An 18,092-nucleotide genomic window follows, 5' to 3' on the forward strand; every position below is an offset into this window, starting at 1 on the left:
ACCACCTTCAATTAGTTCCTCCTGCAACTGCATTCCAGATCTAGGAGACAGGAATTCATACCAGGAAACTATTTTAGACTGAATCTACACTGGATTTTCTTTGTTCGGATTTTCTTCAAAATCAATTTTAACTATCCCTGTGTGCTCATGTATTTTGAACCATAAAATTCACTCAGTCTAGACCTTAAATCAGACCTTGAATTATGGATCCAGGTTAATGTTGTGATGTTCCAGGAACCCTCTTCTCCCTGTCCCTGCTGAGGTCCATCGGGCTAGACACAGCGACGCCAATCCAGGGTCAGTGCCAAACAGTAGTGTCTACTGCTGCTCCTCAAGCATGGCAGCTGATGACATGTGCCACAGGAAGAGAAGACAGTCCCTGGACCATATTTTAGACATGTCAAATACCTTTAAAATTTCTCTCCCAAAATGTATTACCAGAGACAGACAGACGGGGGGGGGGGGGGGGGCATTCAACCTGTGAACTTGAGGACTAAAATAACCTACCTCGCGACTCTTACTTTCCCACAAAGAGCTCCTGCCTTCCCCTGTCCGCCTAGAGCGGTGCTCACTCTTTCAAATCATCAGGACTTGCTGCTCTCTTTCTATAGCGCAGATTTGCTCTGGGCGTGTCCACACCGATTCTGACTACTCAGCTCAACTGCATGAGCTTTGAGGTACTCGATGCTCTATTTCCAGATCAGTTTTCTGACTTCCATTTTGAAAAACTCTGAGCATAGCCCTCTTAGGGAAATCTGTAAGGATTCAGAAACAAACAGAGTTAGAGAGGAGCCAAGTGAGTTTGCTAACAACATCTCACCCCAGGGAGTCTGATTTCCTGACCCTTCCCCCTTTTAACCTAAGTCTACCTCAGTTCCTTGCAGTGGGGTGGGGGAGAACAACACACAGTCACTCTTCCCCAACAAACACCTTCCACAAAGGGGACTCTGGGGTGTATAATAAATTAATAAATATGTAGAAAAGGTAGAGATTATAGCCAAGTAGCAGCATGCTTGCTTAGCATTTTTTTAAAGGAAGAAGAAAAAAGAAATGAGGACTTGGGAAGAATCAGTATTGGTACTGATGGGCATCAAACCACAGAGCTAAAGAACTCTATTTTCAGATACGGCTTCAGCAGTCAATGACTTGGCAAACGGATAACCAGACAAAGTGGGGTTTGAAGGAGTAACCGTTCCTCTAGCTGCTCCTCTCTCATTAACTAAAGCTACTCTCTCTTCCAATGGAGACTTGTGGGCACTCATCAGGAGGGCAGGAGCAGACCAATTTACTGTGCCTCCCACGTGCTGGCTGCTGCACCATGGCTAAGCAAAGTGCTTTTCAGGACAAATGTAAAGTCAGCAATGTTCCAAGAACAGGTATCAGGGATCCTTGTTTAGCCTATGATACACTGCAAGGCTGGCTCCTAAAGCTCACTGAGCCCTGGCCAGATCTCCAGGGCATTTGTCTCATGGTCTGGCTCTCCAGTTTCCTCAATCCAAAGCTGCTTCAAGACCCTACAAAGGCCCCTCCACTCTGCGATGCCCTCCTGTACCAGGATCTGACTGACGTACTAGTAGTGTTCCTGAGATACAACCAATGGAACTGGTGTCACCCTTGGGGCTCAGCAGAGATGCCCACAAAGAACAGAACTGGGCCTAGCATCCCTCCATTGCGAAGCCTCCACCTTCTCACTTCAGAGCTGGGTCAAGAACATAAGGGGACTTTAATAATCATAAATACCAGTTATTTATGGTCTTGTTTTTCTGGGTTCTTCCCTGTCTTTGTATGGCTGTGGCTGAAGTATGGCCATGCTGCTGGGAGCAAGCTGGCAAGAAGCCAGAGTCACCAGTACATCTCCACTGGCATATCCTCCACAACTGGATACTAGACATACACCATGGCCATGAAGAGGGAGTCACCAGTAGGCACCTAGCTTTACAAACTCCCTGGGACCCGTGTGCATTTCCATCCCAGCCGCCAACATGAGCTGAACAGTGCTCACTTCTCTACAAAGTGCAACCTATTAGCAAAATAGAATAATAACCAGTGTTTTTACAAGTTGCCATTAGCATAATTTTATCTTTTGTACCCATTCCAAACTCTGCCCACCCCCACAAAAAACATCTTCTATAACTTCACAAGTTAATGTTTCTTTTCATAAAACACTTATACAATAAGGGATTTTTTTGCATAAGTATATGATACCACACTTTGATCAAATGCCTAAGATTCAAAGTTTGCATAGGTATGCTTCATTTTGTGCAAATCTTCCTAAATTAAGGCAGTCTTGGGCTTTGGTTGTGTTCCAGTGACTAAAACAAGCTCTCAAGCAGCAGCAAGAAGAAAACTCCCCACATTCCAAATTCTTTCCGTGTGAATTTCTGGGCAGACAGCCGGGGCTGGGGGATTCTCCCACAGCATAAGGCAATACGTGTGGAGAGATTGCAGGTCCTGGAAGTAAAATTCATAGTGGCAGATGATGTATACCTGTGTGGCAGGCAGAGCTCCACATTGTTCTTACAGTTTACAGAGGGTAGGGGTAACAGGCATGTGCAGGCAGCTGTGGAGGAGCTTCCTTGAGGCTGCTGAAAAGCTGACCCCCACCACGGTGTGCAGAGGTCATAGAACCTCAGTGTGTGCTCGGTGCTGTCTGCGCTACAAGCTGAATGATCCACTCCAAGGGATGGAAGAGCAGCTACAGATCATGTGAGGAGGAAAAACGGGGCAGAAAGACCCGCCAAGGGGACCACCAGCCCAGAGACTTACGTTCTGTATGACAGGGGAGACCTGGCTGGAGAGAGGGGACGCACACAAAAGCCTCCCTACAAATCAAGTATTGTCAGGAAGTATCAAAGTAGACAGGTTTTGATGAGCAGCTTTGCATTTAACATTCAGTCAAGACACTATAACCTTATAAAACCGAATCTCTATTAAAATAGTAGTATAAAAAGCTAACAGCAGGAGTCCTCGAAGTCCCCCAGGATCTTGTAACACAGAATTGAGTGTTCTTGAGCCAAGGCTGCCAGCTCCTTCAGGAACTCTGGGAAGAGAGCGGCAGCCAGCATGGTGTTCTTCACTGGCAGAGGCAGGTTTGGGGGTGCCCCAGCCACCTTGGCTCTGTGGCTCAGGAAGGGCTGAAGCACTCGTGGAGGACCATCCATAAGGGTCTTGTCACCTTCTGTCCTGGAGACCTCTTGAGTGGGATCTGAAAGCAGGAAAAAAAAAAAAAAAAGGTAGTCCTGGAACTCTTAAATAATAAGTGTGTGAGAGAGGGGCAAGAGGTTTAGTGGAGGGACTAGTCCTGGGTGCTGACTAGATCCTGAAGACAGCCCTCAAGTGCTCCATGACCAGCTTGTCCAGCAGATAACAGCTAGCGCTCAGCTTCTAATACAGGACTGTTTGCCTAAAATTCTATACAGGGAACCTCATGCATAGCTGTGGCAAGACTACAGGTTTGACAAACTTCCAGCCAGACACTGTGCTGTACCCTGAAGTCCTGCCTATCTGTGAGGCCAAAGAAGAAGGGTCATGTGACCAGCCCGGGCAACAAAGCAAAACCCTGATTGGATGGATGGATGGATGGATGAATAGATGGATAAATAGGTAGGTAGGTAGATAGACAGATGATAGATAGATAGATAGACAGACAGACAGACAGACAGACAGACAGAGGCGGACTTCCAACAGTACCTGCTACCACTAGTGCCAGCTGAGTGCAGACTGGGCTCATGGGAAATTTACCAAGGACACCTGTGGCCCCTCTGCTCTCCTAACACCACAGTGCAGGGGAGCCCTGGTCACCAGGTGCAGCTCCTTAAGCTCTTGTATCCTCACCTGTTGCTATGACCTCCAGGGCTTCCCAGAAACCCCAGCTCCTACTGACTGGGTCCTCCAGCTTCAAAACACAAGGGTGAGAGATTCCTCCAGATCACCAGAAGTAATGGCGAGGACCAGACTAAGTACTCATGCAGCCATCAGGATCCAGTGGTCACAAAAAGCTGGGAAGCCAGCGTTTATAGAGCGCCGCCAAAGGCTTGCATCCCCATTTCAATAACACAAGTCTGAGATGACAGAGCCCGAGTTCTAACTGATTTGCACTTTAGACCAAATCAGCCCTAATTAAAATGGCCCAGCATCCCTGACTCTTTAATTCCTGGGCTCTCCAACCTTCATACATTTGTAGGAATTATTTATGCCACCTTCTGCCCCCTACCCAAATGATCTCATTACTCCTTCTAAATCTCTATATTCAAGCTCTTCATTATTTTGGCTGCTTTTTAGAATTCAGCCCCATTTTTCAACACTTTTCAGAGTGTTGCTTAACGACAGCACTAAAAATGCTTGACATTTATAGTACTTTCCACATCTCACTACTCTATAGTCTTTAGTGTTAAAAAAAAAAAAAATCCTCCGCTTTGCTGCTTTAAATATCCTTTTGGATTAAAGCTTATCACAGTTCATGTCACAGAGAACTAGAGAAGTTGAGAAGATGTCCCCCACTACCCCTACTAGAAATTCTTCCTCACGTGCCCTGACAGGAGATGAACAAGAGTGGGAACAATGTTGAGGTCCAAAGGGCAGCCTTGGCAACCCCTTCCACGCTGGTCCTCAGGCACAATAGCTCTCCTTCGGGCCATCAAAACTTACTGATGAAGCTGGCCTGGATCCCACTGGGGATTGGGACACTTGCAGGCTTCCTGCTCAGACCACAGTCTATGTTGTGCTGCTCACTATCTGGAACTCCATCTCCACATTTCTGTTCCCCTACATCCTCCTAAGCTTCAGAGGCGCTAAGAGCAGATTCTGTCGCCTCCTGACTGGGCTACTCCAGGCAAGTGGCTCCACCTCTCTGTCTGTACTTCCACTTCCACTGACCTGTCAAAAGCCCCTGGGATGACTGTAAGGATCCAATGAGTCACTGGGTGTCAAGTACACAGGGGTCACTAGACTGCATACAGAGTGCTTCAACTGCCGCTAACTTCCCACAGCCTGTGCGGTTCCTGCTCCACAGTCCCTCAAGCCCCTCCCTGCTCTGGTTCCTGCCCCATGTACTAGAGGCTTGCACAGTCCTTCAGCCACGCACTGCTCGTTTACCTGTGCTGTACTTAGTGTCTGCAAGGGTCAAACCCACCTGACAATGTGTCTCACAGCCTCTGGCCGGTCTGTTCCTAGAAACCAAATGCTTTGCACAAAGTGTGACCCACATTTCTTCCCGCTCCTGCTCCTCTCCAGAGTGCCTCGAATTCCTCGTTGTTTCCAGCTTTCTCTTTCAAATCCGCCCCTCCTCTCAACCAGGCTTTTTGTGGGTATTTATCTAGCATGACTTGTGAATTCAAAGTGTCACTGCTAAGGTTTATCTGCCCCGCTTGAATCCAAGAATCCTGGCTCATGAGGCAGAAGAGTAGCAAAGGAGTCTAGAAACTTGCAGGGACATCCTTCGGGCGGTTCCCACAGTTGCTGGGGTGGACCTGAGCTGGCTTGCCACCAGGGAATGGCCTTTCAGTGTGTCACAGTAAGCAGACTTGAGTGATCACCCTGGCCTGGCTCACCAGGTCAGTTTCCTTCTCTATAACATGGGTGGGCATCTAGAATCAGAGGGCCACCCTTCTAGAATCAGAGCTCAGTCAGAGGCTCTGAATAGAAGTCAGAGCCCAGCACTATTGTTGCATAGTTTTAAAGTATTTACGTGGGCTGGCTTCCCCTTCTTTTCCTTCCTTCCTTCCTTCCTTCCTTCCTTCCTTCCTTCCTTCCTTCCTCCCTCCCTCCCTCCCTCTCTCCCTCCTTTTTTTTTAAGCTCATGAAGTACCTAACCCTCAGTAGCCGATGATCTGGTCTGTGTAACCAGCACAGGCAATCCTCTGTTCCCCTGTTGTGAGAGCAGTGGTGCTCTTCACTGCTGCTTTTGGAAGCGTCCGTGAGGAGGCTGGCCTTTCTGGGGGGACACCACGAAGGGAAGGCTGTGCAGAAGCTGAATGGTGGGCAGCTCTGGCTGCTGAATATAAAAAGGGCCCAACGAGCATGCCCACATCCAAAGGGAGCGGCAGGAGAAGGAAGTGTCAATCATTCAACATCAGGACCAGGGCTGGGTTCTGAACCGGTGCCCTGGGTCTGAACTGCTGCTGTGGATGGTATTCAAGATTGACTCAGAGGATTTCAGAAGCTGGGCAGGGCAAACGTTCTGTTCATCTGACAGCAGGGCAGGGCAGGGCAAAGGGCATGGCACATAGCACTGGAGACCCAAATGTGTGCTCCTGCACCTTGATTCTCACCGTAAACTGCTCCAGCCCTGTGAGAACAGGACCCATTGGTGGCAATCATACCACAAGGACATCAGAAGCCAGCTCTCTGTTCTTGGTGACAGCGCCGCTATCTCACTGTGATTTGGATTTCTGGTTACAGTGGAGGGTGTCACTTGGCTAACTTAAAAGCAGAAAGTTGGTCTGAGTAACTCTACGCTGACAACTTTTATGTCAGCTTGGCACAAGGTAGAGTCACTTTGGGAGAGGGGACCTCAACTGAGAAAATGCCCCTACCCGATTTGCCTGCGGTGCATTTTCTAGATTATGATAGATGGGGGAGTGTCATCCCTGGGCTGGTGGTCCTGGTTGTTATAAGAAAGCAAACAGAGCAAGCCATGAGGAGCAAGGCAATGACCAGCCCCTGCATGGCTTCTACATCGTTTCCCACCTCCAGGTTCCAGCCCTGACTTCCTGTGATGGCGGGCCAGGATCTGGAAGTATAATTGAAACAAACCCTTTCCTCCTCAAACTGCTTTTGGTCATGGTGATTCATCACAGTCACAGAAAGTAACTAAGACAAGCCCAATTAAAGGGAAAGTTTTCTTTCTCAAGAGAAGCTTCCTACAAATCAAGTCCCCCAAGTGTCAGGATCCTACAAGCATCGATACTAGCTGACTACTGTGAGGACTTCTGTGGTAAGAAGTTCTTGGGCACATATCCCCTAACCACAGCTGCCAAACAAAGTGATCCAGGGCCAAGCCCACCCTGCCCACTCCACATATGCTGGTTACGGTTTACTATAGTGTCTCCTGAGGATGCACACATTTGTGCGTGTGCGTGTGTACATGTGTGGGGTGTATGTGTGTGCATGCACACACCCCCTCGCCTCTGTGAATGAGGTTGGATACTCTCATATCTCTCATATACTTGAGCCTCAGCCCTCTGGCTGCCTACCCTGGGCAGGCCAGACTAGTTTCGTGTGTGAAGATGGAGCCTGTGTAACCTGCCCTGTCCACTTCACAGTGCTGTTCGTCAACAGAAGCTGACTCTCTAGGAAAGCACCTTACAAACTATAAAATACAAGTGAAGCAAGGAGACTGAGCCACTTCCATCTAGTGGACGGTGTATGGCTACCATCCTTGACAACTCTTCCCACTTAGCGCACCCAGAGACTTGCCTCAGGCAACCCAAAGCAGCAGACTTGACCTTGAGTGAGCTCTCAGCCTGAGCCTCAGGTGCTTGCTACATTCCCACTCTCAGCCCCAGAGCTCCACCGCCAGGTATGTTGCTAGCCTGAACTAACCTGCTAAGTGGTAAGAAACATCCTACCACCCCACTCAATAGGCAAAGATGTGTGGGCCATCCTAGACATACTGCTGATGGCACACGTGAGTGGGTCCAGGACAGATCGACTAAGCTGGCTGGGGTCAGGGCACACATACACACCCCAAGCCCACCTGTACCTGCACTCATACACAATCAGAGACAGCAGTGATTGGAGCCACTGAGTTCTGGCAGTGATCTATCAAACACAAAGGCAAAAGAGGCACAAGCTCCCTCAGGAGCAGCAGAGCGCACAGGTCAGCGGCCCATGTGGCTGAGAGGCCTCAGGGCCTCAATTACACCTTCCCTCCCTTCAACCGCCTTGCCTTCACTTTTCAAAGTCTCACAAGTTAAACCCTGACCCATCATTTTACCAGTGGTGCCTCGGCAACTTTCTTTTGAAATCTGCTGTGGTACCCCAGTAGCTCACCACAACCAGAGTTCTTGCTGTGGCCAGAAAGTACCTTAGAGATGAACAAATCCTTCCTTTAAAAGTCAAGGGAAGGGTAGAGGATGTTGCTGAGTGGTACAGCATGTACTTAACATGCTGGGGGCTCTGGGTTTCATCCATAGCCCCACTTCCAAAAATAGCTAGAGACACTGAGACCCAATGAAGCAAAGAGACCAAGATCAGATAGCAAACACATAGAGACACGATCCAGTGGCTGCACACAGTTCCAGACTCCTTTCAGTTTTTTTTAATGGTGCAAATTTCTCCCAGAGTTATGTTTCTGCCTCTCATTCTCAGCCTTGTTCCTGGCCACTCGCCTTAGCCCTTAGGCCCTAGTCTCCTCATTGCTTACCCGCTCCATGGAAGCCTTGTTCCACACCTGGACAACTGTGGTAAAGCCAGAGCAATATTGGACATTTGCTCGTTTGTGCTCACCAGGGCCCAGGTCACAGCTCAGAAGACAATGGACATCAGATTTGTCTAGCCAGAACCAAAACAAGGCCAAGCAGCAGTGCTCACTAGGCCTAGGGGCCAGCAGGGCTATTCTGTCAGGAATCAGGCTGAGGGCAATCCTTACTTCTCATCCTAATTAACAGCGTCCACCTCTTAGAGTCCTAAAGCACATTTGTGTGTGTGTGTGTGTATGTGTGTGTGTGTGCGCGCAAGATGCTCTGAAAACATAATAAAGAGAACAGATGGCATCTGCAGGGCAGAGATGGCTGCAAGATGGTTCCAGGAGTCCACATAATGCCTCTCTGTGGTCCACAGGTGCTGTGATTTATTGGAGTTTAACACCATCTCACACATTAGCTCCTTCCCTGAACCACATCAGCAAGGAAAATCAATGGCCAGCCAGAGCCTCTGTGGAGGCCAGGAAGCCCTTCCTCCAGATCTGAGAAGAGGCTGTTCTAAGATGGACACAAATGAAAATATTCTTTGATGCTCATAGGGTCCAGATGTCTGCAAACACAACCCAGATTGTGGGGGAGTGGGACCAGGCTAGGATGACACAGTGGAGAAAGCTTCCTGACCTTTGGTGAGTGCCACAGGGGTCACATCAGACATGTCCACCCGGAAGAGCAGGTACTGCTGGGCTTGGATGAGGAGCCCTGGGAAGTCCCTCTCCACGGAAGCGAACTGCTCAATCTTGTTTTTCACAGACGCAAGGACCTGTCAAAAACCACATGAATGATGCTATTGCTCCACAGCAAAAGTTTACTGTTACCAATATATCTTTGGGGTCCGGCCCTCATTACAGGGACTGTTAAGGTATCAGACACCTGCTCATGTTTAACTGACTGTGTGGGCCTGGTAAGGTACCCTCAAAACATCAAACTAAATGAAGATTTGCAGTTTGTCTAGAATAATCGACACAACCAGCTTAATAGGACAGGGAAGGAAAGCAAATTAATTGGGATGTGGGATTTTGAAAACTAACAGAACCATGCGAGGAAGGGAAAGAGAAAAGGAACAGGTGTGGCTGTAATATACCTGGTAGAGAGAGCGGACGCTGGGCTGGAAGACCATGTTGGTGTTGAGGAGGAAGGAGCGTAGGAGTGGCTGGGGGTAGCTGGCCAGCTGGGTGATGATGCCAATGAGAAGCAAGTTGACATGCAGAGAGTTCTCCAGCATGTTCTCCAGCTTTGATAGGACCACACTGATGAATGGACCTACAGGGCGAACACACAGTGTCAGGGCTGGCTGGGCATGTGGGACCACTGGGGCCATGGTCGCAGACCACCCTGGGCCCAGGGTGTGAACACGCATGACACATACCTGCTTCTCCATGTGAACGAGAACTAACATCCTGACTCTCTAACCACCTTTAATACTTTGAAAGCCAGAAAGAACTTTGAAAAGCTCAGACAATACACACTTTCTAAAGATTAAATTTGCTTTTCTACACTGGTTCTTCATTCCTTGATTCTGTCAGTGTTCAAAATCTACAATTCACTATCTCTTGGTGCTGTGGACTACATGCAGATAGATGTAAGAGTCCACCAAAAGTGTCATAGCAACAAGTCTTCATAGAGAGTACCAAACATGTTTGAGCAATGTTTAACATGTGACCAGGGACTGTCTGTCCCATCCACACACCTGAGAGAGGCTCTGCCTCAGTAAGGGTCATAAAGCAGAGGAGTGGGAAGGGAGATGAGGTGAATGCAGAGGCCCTGGATGGAGGCCTGACTATGCCTCGCAACTCAGCATCCACATTTTCTATTTCAGACCAGAGAGAAAGAAGGGCTCAGTCTCAGGAAATGTGCCAGTATGACACAGGGGTCTCAAAAAGTAAAGCCGTATGATTACAAAAGCAGTTCATAAAAATATATATATATTAGCAAAAGGAAGCTGTTTCTGCTTCACATTGGTAACAAGTTAATATGGTTTATGTGTTGGTTTACTGAGGGCAAAGAAAACAAAAAATAATAATAAATCTGGAATTAATAAAATTACTTGGAGATGTGTTAAATTTTTACCATAAAAGTGTTCCATTAAGCAAGATGGATGAGACTTCTCTATTCCCCCCAGTAGAGCTGTTGATGATGCCACTAAGCCCAGGCATATTTATAAGACACGCACATAACCCTTGATAGATCAACACGCCTTATGAAGACTTCACCACCATTAGCGAGTGTGACACAAACACACTTCATCTCCAGATGCTTCATGCAGAAGTCTGCCAGCAGCAAAGGGCAAAATCGCTTATAAGGACTCAAGCTCTCTGGGAAATGAGAGCACACAACTACGCTGAGTGCTACATGGGTGGGCGATGCAGTGATCCTGTGTCAGGATCTCTAAGGGCCCTGGGAGGTACGATCCCTTCACATGCCACACCATCCCTGGGAAGGGTTAGCAGAACTTTTCACCCACTCTCTGTGCTGACTGGGTGATGAACGCTAAGGGGATTGATGAGCCTTGGAGAATCTTGCCAAGCAAACGTGGAAGTCTACCAAACGTACCCAGAAACCCCACAGGCTGGAATGTTGGTTTGAAAGCCACTAATGATTGTCCCTTTAAGAACCCCAGAAATGTCCCTGCAGCACAGGTCTCTTCCTGAATTGCCTTCCTACCCTCTTCTACTCTGGACCTATTTCCCGTCTCTCGTCTGTCATACCTTCACTCCACCCCGGTGCTGACATCTTTGTTTCCTTCCATACTTCCATATCAAAAAAGAAATATGTTCAGTAAAGACATAATCAAGTAGGTTGAACCTTCAACAAAACATGTTCCTAATGTACTTTCCCTGAGCCCAGAGTATTCTTGTCTGCATCTAGCCACCCTACCTACAGACATGAATACTGCTGGCCATCAGTGACTAGGGTAGACATGTATAGCCAGCCCGTCACTACTACATGGGGGATTGAAATAGCTCACCTCCCATGCAAGGTGGAGAATGAGGTTTTACATGACAGTGCATTAGGTCAAGGACAGGAGACTCCCACTGTAATCCACCAATGATGCTAACTATACATTCGTAGGTATGAGCAATAACAATATATACATTAAACTCTGAATCCTGACTTTATTCTTAGCTGGTGTCTAGCACATCAAAGAAATCTGCTTAGCAAAAAGCCAGGGGAACTGTAAGCATCTGAAAATCAGAAGACTGCACTACTCTCAGAAAGTCACAGGAAACACTGGGAGTGGAGGGTGAATGTTTCCCCTCTATTCCTGGGAGGACGATAAGCTCCTCACCTGCTAGTTTAGATTGTGACTGTCCCCCAAGGGCCATGGGTTTACTGAAGGCTAGTCACTCTCACGGCACTATAAGAAGGTGGTGGAACATTAGAAAGTGGAGCCTAGTAGAAGGCAATTGGGTCACTAGGGGGCATACCTTGAGGATGCTAATGGGATCCTGATATTCCTTGTTCTGTTTTGCTCCCATAATACCATGAGATGGGAGGCTCCTGGGCACATTCTACACCCCATGCTGTGTGGCCTTATCATAGGACCAATGGCAATGGGGCTGAGTGAATGGACTGAGTCCTCTGAAACAGTGATCCAAAATAGAGGCTATGACCTCAGACATCTTATCACAGAACAGCTAAATCTTCAGAAAGCCCTCACTGCCCCACCCCAACCACCAGCATTCATTTCTTGCCTTTTAAATGCTCACTCAGTCCCTGGTCTATATTGAGTCTGTTCCCTGCATTTCTCAATTCCAAAAACAAGGTTGTTATTGATTCTGTGACTCAGCTCTGTTCACAAATCCAACCCTGGAAACATCTAAATGTTCATCTTCACTTCCAGCTCTGCATCTCTGCCTTAGACACAGTCCTTTCATGTCCCATCTGGACTCTAGCAACAATTTTTCTATTTTAACAGAGATTAAAATTACATACAGACATACATACATAAACACATGCATCTTTATACAATATAAAGGTGTAAAGTGAAAAACAGGCCACCTCCTAGAAGAAACCCTTATTACAGATTCTAGTATATTATAGAATCATTGTATGTATACAATAAAATAATATCTTAATTATTGTTGAAAACATTTATTAAGTACATCTTATACAGAAATCATAGTTCTAAGTACTTTTACTGTACTGATTCACTTCATAAAAATCATCCTAGGAAGTATGTTAATTATTTATCCCATTTCAAGATAAGGCAGAATGCTAAATACACACAACTGGGAAATAATGGAGTCCGAATTTCATTTTGGACCATCTGTTTGTAGGGCTGTTAACCAGCATATTACCTTGATTCCTAGGTGTGTGTGTGTGTGTGTGTGTGTGTGTGTGTGTGTGTGTGTGTGTGTGCGTGCATGGAAGGATGGATGGATAGGCGGGTGGGTGGATGGATGTGTAGATGGATGTGTGTATGTATGTATGGATGGATGGATGGATGTTTGGATGGATAAGAGGATGAGTTGATGTGATGGATGGATGGTTTGGATGGTTTGGATGGTTTGGATGGGATGGATGGATGGATGGATGGATGGATGGATGGATGGATGGATGTGTGGATGGATGTGTAGATGGATGTGTGGATGGATGTGTGGATGGATGGATGGATGGATGGATGGATGTGTGGCACAGAAGTATGAGTATGGCACATAAGTTGTGGAAATAAACAATTCCCAGGTCAAGCAAGGGCACAGCCTATATTCTGATGCAATAACAGGTCTCCCACTTGTTCTTCCTGCTACTACCTCTCCCACCCCCACCCTTTCCACAGCACATTAAGGCCTTCATGCCACACTCCAACTTTAATGCTTTGGCCAGGAGTACAAGGTCCCCTTCTTCATCCTGGCCCAGACTCTCTACAAGCAGACATCAACTACTCCTGGGCTTCCTCTCTCACCTTTGCCCTATGAGACCATACGCTTCACTTCCGTTTCACTGCCAGCTTAAAGTCAGCCATTTCCTCCTCGGGGAAGGAGGGAGGCTCCTAAGACTTAGAAGCTAACTAAAGTTATGAGGCTCAGAAAACTCAGGAACCTGCAAGGTTCACAAGGCCTCCCCTCGACATTCCATGACTAGTTAGAGACTGCTGGGGGAGAGGAGACTCTGGCATAGCTGCCTTCAAGTTGTGCAGAGACCTCTGGGGATGCAGTTTATGAGTCACTGCCCAAGCTGGGATGGGCTTTTCAGAAGGATGCAGCTTTCTTTGAGTCACCCATGCTTTGTAAGTACCCCTTCAACAAACTCTGTTGTTCAACACTCTAACTTGGGTAGATTGGTTTCTTGTCTGTCCTTAGTGCCCTGTCTAGGGTAAACAGATATTTAATCGTGCATCCCCAGGAAAAGTCTCACAACCCTGCCTCCCACTTCCACTCGCCACCAGAGCCCCTGTGTGTGGTGCTCACCCTCCCTCCACTGGGCTCTCCTCCCAGTGGAACACATTCCATTTCTGACCATTTTTCATTGAAAAAAAAGTTCTTTGTTGGTGTCTCTGTGAATGACTGTATATTCTTGTAATTATGTGTCTTTAGGTGCTATGGACAGAGCTTCCTGAATATTATAGGATCAAATTGTCATATTCATGAATAAATAAATTTAAAAAGTGGAGTACTATGATTTTTCTAGGAAGCAAATTCACCTCAACAGAATTAATTTCTGCTGCTGATCCCTGGTGATTGTGTGGAGAAAGGGAAGGTGAGTTACCGCCTCAGCCCATACTTGAAAGTTTGGAAACAGAATTCACACATGGAAAGATGTTTCCTGACACCATGTACAAGTTCCAAAAAAGAGGAAGGGGAAAGGCAAGATCTTAGTTAAGTGAGCCACGTGCACCGAGGAACCTACATTTTACCAGCTCACAGGTGAAGACACACACATCATGGATGTTAGTAATAAGGTGTTGTTTTCTATGCTTCCCCCTAAGCTGTACTTCTCCCAATTTACACACTTCCCAGGGACGGAACCACTTTGTCAGAAAGCTGGCACCCTAAAATGGCAGCCTTCTTTAGCCAGGACTTAGACCTGATGTCCCACAAAAAGGTTGCAGGACATGGTTGGGTCTTCTTCCTGTTGGGTGTGTCAAGAGGACAGGCAGCTGACGTGGGCCCCTTTCCCTCACTTGACTCCCCAACTCTGTCCTTTCCCTATCAACTGGGAAACCTAAGATGATCTAATCCTTTTAACTTATGATCGACTGACTGGCTCCATTTTAATTAAAACTTGTTCACACTGAAATGCTATCTCAGCTAGAAGCTCAAGCCTGATAATTGGGGAATTAAAAGCTTTCTCCCCATTTAAATACATCTTCAGGCATCAGTAAATAAATGAATAAATATTGGGGGAGAAGGGTGGGGAGCCCCCTTGAAATCATAGCAGATCTCTGTGACTGGACTAGAAGGCAATCTTTTTGTTCCATCTGTCTATGGGGATTCTGGAAGGTGGGGACAATGTTCTTCCTCATCAAGCTGCTCCCCAGGAAAGACAATTCTCAACTGATTCTGAGAGGGTCACTAGTAAGAACAACAGCAGCGCCCTTTCTACCTCAGTCTGTCCTCACAGGGACTGTGGGGGCATGAGGATACCAAAGCCCCACGCCTGGTAAGTGTGAACAGCCAGGGTACACCCAGGGGGTGACTCCAAGGCCATAGTCTGTCCCTCTGTGTCACCCGCTTCTTCCAGTACTTCTGTTTGCTATCAAACGTCATCCAACCTTCCCTGGGCACACTGAGTGCCTATGTGTGGGAATTCCCTCTGTGTGTGTAGGTTTAGACTTTCCTGCTTAATAGTTAATGATGTTTTCTGTCATACTTCCTCAGCTGATACACTCGTTTAGACCCTATCTTAGCCCCTGTGCCTTACACACATTCTGCCTATTGCCAGCAGTGTTCTCACTGGAACACACACATTGGGAAAGTGGTTAGTGCGTGTGGGTCTAGTCTTATCAGGAGGTGTTTGGTCTTTCCTTTAGGGCAAGAGGCCAACTAAGGGCAGTAGCCTTCTCCTTACCCAACTGTCATCCTGCAAGTGCTTCAAGCATGATGTCACTTCTTGGCCACTGGGGACAGAGCTTAGAACAAACATGTCACCCTCTAATAGCAATATATATATATTATATATATTATATAATACACATACGAGTAAGTGATAAGGAGAAAAAAAAATTAGATTCAAGGAAATGCAGCTTTAAAAAAACAACTCGGTTCTTGTGTGGTCCAATCAGACCTATTACTTTATCACGAAGATCGGGTAAGATAAGACAGAAGACAGCTTAAAGCCTTGACTTGCTAACCAAACACATCCATCACAGTAGGAATGGCAAAACAAGGCTGCCCCTTCACTCCTTGCAAAGATATTTCACTCCTGCCGTATGGTGGTGGTGCACACCTTTAATCCCAGCACTCGGGAGGCAGAGGCAGGAGGATCTCTGTGAGTTCGAGGACAGCCTGGTCTACAGAGTGAGTTCCAGGACAGGCACAAAGCTACACAAAGAAACACTGTCTCGGAAAACCCAAATAAATAAATTAATTTAATTTAATTAAAAAAAAAAAAATATTTCGCTCCTCAGGTAAACAGACACACCTTACCCTCACCGTTCTCTCTCCTCTTACCACAGCACAAGCAGAAACTACAAAGCAACTTAGGTTGTCACCTGTGAACGGGGTGCTTTGAGTCCTCACGGGTTGGCGACTGGTAAAGGCCGTGTCCTCTCCAACACCGAATGGGGACGGCACAGTCTCCACAGCAGTAGCTTCTGCCATGAGGGAGTCAAAGTCATCCTCCTCTTCTCCTCTGCCTTCTTCTCGCCTCTCTTCCTGGTTTGTAAGAAGCAGGGTGTCAGAGGAGGGGATGCTCTGGTCCATCACGCCCTCAGTGCCAGAATCCAGCTCTTGAATGATTTGGTCATACTGTGCAATGAAATCTTCACTCTCTGAGTTGGCACCCGGCAGGTCTGACTGGACTTCCGCCCCAAATGCAGGGGCTGTCAACTCCAAGTTTGATTCCAAGGCTGCATCAGGTTCACTCTCTTGCTTGGCTTCTGAGAACATGTTCTGACACAGGTCTGAACTCTCCCTGCTGGGTTGTGGCTCTGTCTCAGGGTCAGGGCTAAAGAGAGGTCCGTTGCTCATGGGGGGACTCCGGGCTTCAGGCTGGGCCTCGGGCTGGCCCTCAGCTGGTGGGTCAGCTGTGTCTCCCTGCGTCTCCCTGGTGTCCTCAGAGTCCTTCTCAGCGCACAGCCTATATACCATCACATCATCCTGGAAGTCTGACTCTTCTATGTAGGACCCTTTGAAGAGGAGGATGGCGTTCTTCTTCATCTCTTGGATGTGTTTGGGGGGGTCAACAGGTGCTGGTGGGGCTGGAGTCTCCACGTCGTCATAAGGCCCAGGAGAGCCCACATCAGCTCCAGATGAGATACCAGTGTCATAGCTGTCGTCCCATTCCAGCTCGGACTGGTTCTTGTCCTTTGTCTGCCCTGCTGTCCTGGTGTGCTGCTGAGGGAGTCTGGCCTCTGAGTGGCCTGAACTTCCTTGGCTCTCCTCTGGCAGACTCTGCAGAAAGGTGTCAGGGTCAGGGGAGTCCCCATCATAGAGAGCTGACCACACCCTGCAGTCCCTCATGCAGTGGAGAATGTTGGTGTGGGCCTCCCACAGATACTGCAGGTAGCTGATGTCCAGGGCCTTCCCATATTCCACAATGCAGGCTGCGGGGGCAGGAGAGGGAGGAGGGGCAGGTGGAGAAGATGGGCAGGGCACTTCTGGCAGTGGTTGTTCCTCGGGCCCTGTGCAGGAACAAGCAGCCATCAGGAAGAGAGGTGGGGATGAGTCGGGGACTTGGTATCAGTTTAGGTCAGCAGTAGCTAATTAAATTATTTCTGACAGTAAAAGCTGAATTAAGAGGGAAAGATGGTGACAGACACTCCACCCTCAAGAAGATATCGAACCCAAATGGCCAGGTGCTAGCTACAGAAACTGGTAGGTAATGCTGTGAGGTAACAAGACAGCCGGAGAGGCCCATGAGGATGGTCCCCTCCTTCATGGTCAGCTCTGGAGCCCACCTCCCATCTCCTGACAACACCAGAAAGGTAAGCACCTGCTTGTTCACTCCTCAGGCCTCCTGATCAAAAAAATTTAAATGCCTCCGGCCCCAGGAGAACACATGCAATCAGAGTTTTATACACTATTGTTTCCTCCCTTAAGAGTAATATAGCTGGGGCTGTCAATCACCTGGCCTTGAGTGCACCCCACAGGAAAGCTGGTTCACCTGAAGATATGCTAAGAAGATGGGAAGAATAATTATCCTCTTAAAGAGACAATGCACTCACCCTCCCAGAAACCCCTCCCTTATTCAGCCTCTGACAGGGCCTCTGCTGTGGAGCCAACCTAGAGTTTCTGAATTACTCAGAAAACTAAGTTCCCTTCTTTTCTCTTTTTCTTTTGGATACTGGCCAGAAACCTATGCACACCCTCACTTTTTCTCTAAAGACTCCACCCACATCACACCCCTGTGCCATACACTGCTTGTAGCTGGTGCTCATCTATTACAGGATCTCCCCGCTTTCTTGGACCCTAACTGAAAAGGCATGAGGCATGGCCTCTCTCTTCCTCTTCCTCTTCCTCATCTCCCTCTTCCCACCATCTGCCATGACTTACAGTTGCTTGTCTGTGT

At 47.7% G+C, this 18,092-nt stretch overlaps 1 protein-coding gene across 1 annotated transcript in view; it reads right to left on the bottom strand.

The window, feature by feature from the left end:
- Positions 1-2,395: 2,395 nt before the first annotated feature.
- Positions 2,396-18,092, bottom strand: part of Fam160a1 (family with sequence similarity 160 member A1) — an 87,327-nt gene continuing 71,630 nt past the window's right edge. The window contains exons 8-11 of the mRNA XM_036191094.1: positions 16,075-17,205; positions 9,505-9,683; positions 9,045-9,183; positions 2,396-3,205 (exon numbers count right to left, since the gene is read on the bottom strand). Of these exons, the coding sequence (XP_036046987.1) occupies positions 2,952-3,205; positions 9,045-9,183; positions 9,505-9,683; positions 16,075-17,205 (1,703 nt within the window). The 3' untranslated portion in view covers positions 2,396-2,951. The remainder of the gene's footprint in view (positions 3,206-9,044; positions 9,184-9,504; positions 9,684-16,074; positions 17,206-18,092) is intronic.

The sequence above is a fragment of the Onychomys torridus genome, chromosome 6 (genome assembly GCF_903995425.1).
Source record: "Onychomys torridus chromosome 6, mOncTor1.1, whole genome shotgun sequence".
In the NCBI taxonomy this organism is placed as follows: Eukaryota; Metazoa; Chordata; class Mammalia; order Rodentia; family Cricetidae; genus Onychomys; species Onychomys torridus.